This window comes from Populus alba, chromosome 1, assembly GCF_005239225.2.
Source record: "Populus alba chromosome 1, ASM523922v2, whole genome shotgun sequence".
Lineage (NCBI taxonomy): Eukaryota > Viridiplantae > Streptophyta > Magnoliopsida > Malpighiales > Salicaceae > Populus > Populus alba.
Window position 1 is genome coordinate 40,951,488 of NC_133284.1, and position 7,169 is coordinate 40,958,656.

The 7,169-nt window shown below is 35.8% G+C and overlaps 1 protein-coding gene across 2 annotated transcripts; it reads right to left on the bottom strand.

Moving 5' to 3' along the window:
• Positions 1-2,378: 2,378 nt before the first annotated feature.
• LOC118056789 (scarecrow-like protein 21) lies at positions 2,379-6,746 on the bottom strand. 2 transcript variants are annotated; one of them, XM_035069136.2, is made up of 3 exons: positions 6,420-6,746; positions 2,975-4,812; positions 2,379-2,633 (listed from the first exon to the last, which is right to left on the bottom strand). In XM_035069136.2, exon 2 carries the CDS (start codon positions 4,622-4,624, stop codon positions 3,023-3,025), a length of 1,602 nt encoding a protein of 533 aa, XP_034925027.1. In that variant the 5' UTR covers positions 4,625-4,812; positions 6,420-6,746; the 3' UTR covers positions 2,379-2,633; positions 2,975-3,022. The 2 variants fall into 2 exon arrangements, with proteins under 2 accessions (XP_034925027.1, XP_034925026.1); XM_035069135.2 differs by lacking the exon at positions 2,379-2,633 and having other exon boundaries at positions 2,879-4,812; positions 6,420-6,745.
• Between the last annotated feature and the right edge of the window lie 423 nt (positions 6,747-7,169).

The following is a 7,169-nucleotide window of genomic DNA, read 5'->3' on the forward strand; positions in this document are numbered from 1 at the left end:
GACAAGTGATTTGTTTCATTTAGTTTAGTTTGTTAATGTTTAATGGGTTAACCTGATTTGACGTGTTATTTTTTTCATTTAGTTTAGTTTGTTAAAGTTAATTTTCTTTCTATTTAATTATCGGATTTCCATACTTTTATGACACGTATCTTAGGCTTGACGGATTAACTTGGTTTCATTAGTTAACCCGGTTAATTCTGGGTAAACCTGTCATTTTTTTTTCTATTTAGTTATCAAACTTTCATGACGTGAATCTCAGGTTTTACGGGATAACCTGGTTTAAAGGGTTAACCCAAGTAATTTAATTTTTTTTTCTTTTTTTTCATTGGTTTTTTCCTTCTTGTTGATTTTTTTTTCTTTATTTTTTTTAATTAATCTATTTAATTATCACACTTTTATGACACGATCTTATAGCCAGACCCACATCCAATATTCTTGGGTCTGGTGTTGCAGTCAGGCTCACTTAAACTTGGGTCATGCAAGTTTAATTTTATTATTAATATTATAAATATTACTTTTAGGTCAGACGTTATAGCCAAACCTAAGATTCTTGGGTATAACTTTACAGAAAAATCCAAGATTTTTAAATTATTATTTTTTTTAATATTTTTTATGCAAAAAAATGACCTGCGGCATCGCGCGGGTCAAATGTCTAGTATATATAAAAAGTCTGTGATTTCATTAAAAAAAAAAATTGAAACTCCAGGTATCTCAAAATATAAAATCAAGTTATTTTTTGTCCATTTAAAATATAAGAAAAAATTTTTAAAAAAATAAAAACAAAAGTGGCTAGGCATGGGTATAGGCTTGCGTGTCTAAAACATTAAAAAGAGGTCATACCTGCTATTTCGACCTCTTCATTTTTTTTAGAAAAAAATTGAAACTAAAAACGCATGGTCTACAACTAGTTTCAACAATTGGTTAATCATCAAAAATTTATGTCAAGGATATTTTATGCTTAAAAATTCAGTTTTTAAATTATTATTTTTATCCAAAATACCTAGAAAACACTATAGAAATTTTGACAAACTTGTTTATGATTTCAAATAAACCTAAAATTAATCTGAAATCAAAACACTTCTCGAGCTTAAATCTATCTTCTCATGCCATGAAAATGTCAAAGAACACCCTCAATGAAATTTTATTTTCATAAAATGAAACTCATTGACATCTAAATTAATCAATTTCATAATCACAATTAGTATCAACAAAAATATGATGACTAACTCTCTCTTTCTCTCTTCCTCTTAAATCAAAGACTAAAAAATAAAACAAATCAAATTTTAAACTAAAATGAATTTTCAAAAGCTGTAGGGACTGAAAATTTAGAGATTCAAAAGTAAAAGAACCAAAGTGAACTTTTCACGCCACTTTAAAACAACCATTGTACCTGTTTTTTTCACCTTGGTATTCTTTCTTTCAAATTGGCTCTTGTTTAACAATTCAAAAGCAATTGGCTACCAGTATAACTACAAAAGGCTTCAAAGAGAAAAGTTCAATTACCAAAACAATAATAAAAGAAAAAAAGCAATCACTGTGGATTCAAGTAAAAACCATCCAAACCTTTTAGTTTTTTTAATATATTTTTTAATGTGATTGTAATTTTAATTATATCCTTAGTGCGGTCAATCTGATTTCCGTTGAATAAATAACACGTTTTACATACAAACCAGTCGACACTCACTTTTAATAATGGAGGGAGAAAATTACGTTGCTTCACTCTCTTTCCTTCTTCGTTAGTTGACTATATACACACAACTGCTAATATTTCGAAAGCAAGAAAAGAGGGTAAGGGAGACAGAGCAATGAAAAGACTGCACTTGTGCGCTAGCTAGCTGCTCAGGGGAACACAATTGGTCTCCTTTTGCGGTTTGGTCACACGTGATAATGTATAGCTTCTGTATGGGGTCTTGTGATTTGACTGTTTCTTCAAGGCTCCGATTATTTGTGTTTCTCTATACTTACAAGGTGCACCTTTACGTTCACATGCATGATCCTATTACTACCCTAGAAATCCTTCAGAATGATTTGTCCCACAGCATGGTGATTTTCCTTGCGTTTTGAACAGAGCTAAATATTAGATCCAGCAAGGAACATCTTGCAGATGATCTTTCAAGGCGCATCACATAAGATCAAAAAGGTCCTAAAGGTGAACTCCAAAGAAATTCTGGAAAGGTTTAAGAGATATAGAGGGAGACTAAAAAAACATGCGTATGAGCAACATAAGAGACATCCAAGAAGCATTGTAGATGGAGACGAGCTTTTGCTATTCTATGGCACAGCAATATCCTGTCGCACAACAATGTCCTGTTGCAGCAAAAATTCCAAGGGATCCTGCTTGTAGTATCTGCAGAATAATTCAATCTAATTTTGACACAGAATACACCAAGAACTAAAGGATTTGGTTGAGTACAAGCAGCGATGAACTTTGTGACAACATAATACCCTTTTCAAAGAAAATGGAAAGGGCTGTAACTGTGTGCAGGTTAATTGCTGGGACAGTGATCGATAAGGTTGACGGGATACATAAACAGTGTGACTCCAGTGGAAGTGAAGGGGATGCACTCCAACCCAGAATCTGTGATCTTAAGAAATCCATGTGCTGTACTTCCCTGCTTTGTCATAGTTTTCGTCTGTGATTTCGGAAATGCATTCTAGGTGTCATTTCTTGTACTTGAACAATACTTAGTTTGACTAAACATTGCCAACAACAAATGCATAACAGCATGATCCTCAAGCACTAGAAAACTACCAACGCACAAGTTAAGCAGTAGCTGGCATAGGTTCATTAAAACTCAACTCTCTTGTATTGCAACCTTAGCTAATATGCAATGCAAAAAATGAGATCAAAGCTAAGCAGCAGAATATCTGGGAAAGATTGTAAAAGGGCAAGTTTATTCCTGGTTAATCCGTGATATCACAACATTGCTTTGCTATGGAACTACAAACAACAACATGAAAGAGGGTCCTGTACCTCAAATTGCCATATGAAGAATAGACTTGTCAATCTGATATCCATGTATCATCTCCATGCACAAGAAGCAACCAAAGGTCGGTTCATCCAGCCAAGAAAGAGAGCTCCATCTCTCTCTTCAAGAGTATACTTTTCAGAGTAGTTCTCCAGCAGAATCTTGATAGTAGAATTGACAAAAGAGCTTAGTGGATAAGGTGTAAATCCAGCCATCTCAAACCGAGATCTCCACTTGCCAAGAGGTTCATGGCGTTCAACTCTCTCAGCACCCTCACATGCTACAATATTAACAACCTCCCGAGCAAGACAGTGCTGTTCAACATTGATACGTTCCTTGTTTTCTCTTGGTAATGTAACATCAATTGATTCAAAGATAGCTAGATAATAGTTTAGTGTCTCAACAAAACGGGCAAAGAAAGGGACTGTATTAGTATTAGATTCTTGTTCAACAAGAGTTACCACCTTGGGAGACAAAGATTTAACCAACCTCAATAACCTGTCCCGAGGATTTTGAGTGCCCACACTTTCATCTGGCAAGTGGTGGAGCGTTAATGCAAAATTAACTGCCAAAGCTTCCCCGGGTTGAATTCCAAGATTTTCAATTTGAATTTCAGAAGCAGAAACTCCAGCAGTATGGAACTCAAATGGTACCTTGTATGACTCAGCAAGCTTCAACAGTCTCTTCCCCACCATATCAAGTCCTCCTCCCCGGGCATAAGCTGATGTGGAATCATCAATTCCTGTAATCCGAATACGTGGGGGTCCTCCAGGCCGAGCTGCAAGAGCCTGGATTAAGGTGACCCACTGGCTGCCTTGCGCAATTTGAAAATCAATAATATGGACACTAATTTCATCCTTCATTGCATCAGCAATTGCTCCATTTGCTGACATATACCCAAACTTGAAGTATGGGCAGGCTTCATAGAGTAAAAGCATGTAGGAAAGGAGATCAGCACCAGCAGGCTCCTTACACCTCAGGGCATTGTAGATAGAACTTCCTGATGATGCCAACCTTGCAACAAGGCCTTCCAGCATGTAAGCTCCCAAACGTTGGATAGGCTCACCAGTAACTGACACCATCTGGCGTAACTCTGACATTAACCATTCAACCGTGAACATATCACCATTTGCAATGGCTAGAGCACAAGTGCAAAGTGCTTCTTTCAAGTCTCCTCTGGACATCATCTCAACCAAAAACTTCCATTTCTCTGCCTCAGATACAATCTGGTTGGGTCCAGGCATTGCAGTCATGCTGTGCATGTCAAGATTATCTGAATCAGGCCCCAGCATAGCAGTTTCCAGTTCTCTTAACTTGTGGGTGACATAAGACTCACTTGTTGGTGAACCACAAGCATTCTCAGAGGAATCCTGCTGATCTGAAGGATATGACTGAGAATTTGGCTGTGAAACCACGCTTTCATTTGGCGAGAAACTAGCTGTGGATGGAGAATTGTGAACTGGGTAAGCACTAGTTTCAGAGGAAGATTCTAGGGTACAGTATTGATCAGAAGTCATAGCTGAAAGATGTGTCCCTTGACTTCCTGCATCAACATTCTGGATGGGCGGCCAACAATAGGACTCCTGATATTGCATAGGTTGGTCACCAAACCTACGAGACCCATCTGAAATTGTTTTCTTCTGGGATGTTTGCATTGTAGAATAGCCAATTTGTTGCCAAAAAGCTCTTCACAGCAATACCAGGAAACCTTTCTGATACAAATTTTCTCAAACCTAGACAAATCTCAAATCTTGTTTAGAGTGAATAGAATGATTCCATCATCATTTTTCAGCTAACAAATAGATTCTTGTAGGCACTGATATCGTACCAAGACTGGCCTAATCTGAAAGGAGTTAAGAAAAAAAGACTATTATAGCAAATGTGATTAAAAAAAAAGGGCAACGCATATCATAGTGCTCATAGTGGCGGATAAGAAGACATAAAGTTTACACAAATAGTTGTACATGTGCAACAAATACTAGAAGCATACCATGAAGGAGTGGAGTTATTTGGTTGTGGACCAAAAACATGATTAGCTCTATAACAAAGTCCTTGCAGGTTCAGTTTTTCACAGGGCAAAACGAATATATCCTCCACTATTCAACTACCACTTTATACTTGTTTGACTAAAATTGCTAGTTAACAGTCTTTTGATTGTAGTGAGTAGCTTTTCTTAAGAAGGGAAGGTAGTTGATGCTAAGAAATAAATCTTGGCCATGATAGTCTTCCTGAACCTGCTCCCAGGAAAGGAAACGCAGGTGGAGACAGTACAGCAACAGCCTAGTTCTTCTCAATCTTCTTCTAAGAACATCAAAGTAGACTCATCTCATAAAAGCGGTACAGCAACAGCCTAGTTCTTCTCAATCTTCTTCTAAGAACATCAAAGTAGACTCATCTCATAAAAGCGGTACAGCAACAGCCTAGTTCTTCTCAATCTTCTTCTAAGAACATCAAAGTAGACTCATCTCATAAAAGCATAGATGACATATATCTATTAAGTACAACCTACCGTATTTGAAGATAATTTGAGGACACTAGAAGGAATAAAAGTATTTCTGAAGGCTGCACCACAAATAGTTGCATGTGAAACAGATTCCAAATAAATATTTACATAATGAAGTTAAAACCTGTTTATACCAAAACAGGATCGGAAAGCTATCTTAGCAAGAAAGATAGCATAACTGAGTGCAGTAGATAATTTCTAACACATATTCTTGGGATATGCACAGTCCTATTAACAAAAATCCAAACACCAAACTGTTCGAGCAGTTTTTAGACCAAAATCCTAGCAGATCAAGCAATTAAACAAAAAAAAAAAGAGTTTTAAAATAATACGTACAGTATTGCTAGCAAAGCAAGAATATAAGCATTTCAGATTTGCAGGGGTGAAGAACCAAAACGAATTTAAGAATGATACTTTCAAAACCACCTTCATATTCCCAATTCTTATGAAAGTGGAACACAGAAGTACAGATCGCCAAGATATACTAACTGTAATCCATTTAAGCACAAAATCGTGACTGGGGCTGGTAAACTCTAGCAGCTGTGACCACCAATGGTGAATTTATTTGACTTTCAAGAAATTAAATTAAAATACTTCACTCTAGCATCAATAACAAATTCCCCACTTTGCAAGTTAGTAGGAAATTCCCATAACAAAGATTCAAACTCATGTAATAAATGTTGCTTTGTAGGAGACAGGAAGAATATTAAACGACAGCAGAAAAGGATAACACAAATCAAAGCAAAGCAAAACGAAAAAAGAAAATCCATCTTTTAAACCACTTTCAAAAACAAAAACTTTTAACTGCAATTTCAGCTCAGCGTAAATAATAAAAAAATAAAAAATAAAAGAAGAAGAAGAAGAAGCAGCGAGATTGAGATATCATATAATAGGGGAGCTTAAGAGGTATCAGAATTCTGATGGGTTTTCATTGCTGGCATACATACCTTCTTAGATTTGCACTTTCTTTTCACAGGCTTGACTTACTCTCCTGCTTCCCTCTCTGATCCACCAACAAAAGCCCTATGTATAAACACAGGTTATAGCCAGTGTAAGCAGATGGTCTGTCGGTTTCCTTCGCACAGAATCAGACAGGAGCAGAATTTATAACAGCATATAACCTTTTAATCTCTCAGAATTACACTTCTGCCACTGGATTGGTGATTTTTTCCTCTGTGTTATCAAAATTATTTATTTTTCCCCTTCTTTTTGATTGGATTCTAAATCCAATCTAAGCAGTAGATAGTCAAAGATCGAAGCAATGGTCAGCAACCAGGTTGGTAGGTATATAAATGTCTCGGAGAATTCTAAATAAGAGGTATGTTTTTAAAATTATTTTTTTAAAAAAATTAATTTTAACTGATGCCGAAACTAGTTTGAAGATCCGTGAAATTAAAAATAAATTAATAAGTTTCCTGCGTTTTATCAGTTTGTATGCTTTATTAATAAATAAATTACGATAGAAACTGCATTTATTTTCTCTTTTGTTTTTCTATTCCCAATTCTATGTAGAAAAGAAAGACAGTCCCCACGTGTGACATGGACCCACACGGTTACACTGCTGTTATAACGCCCCAACTTCACTTTTTGATTACCACATATAAAGAAAAAGTACACTTTTCTTCCTCCTTTTCCTTTGTCTTTCTATACTATGCATCATCAAATAAAAAGAAAAAAAAAAAAGAAAAAGGAAAGAA

Coding starts and splice junctions, on each gene's coding strand:
- LOC118056789 (XM_035069136.2), bottom strand. CDS start 4,624: ATGCAAACATCCCAGAAGAAAACAATTTCAGATGGGTCTCGTAGGTTT.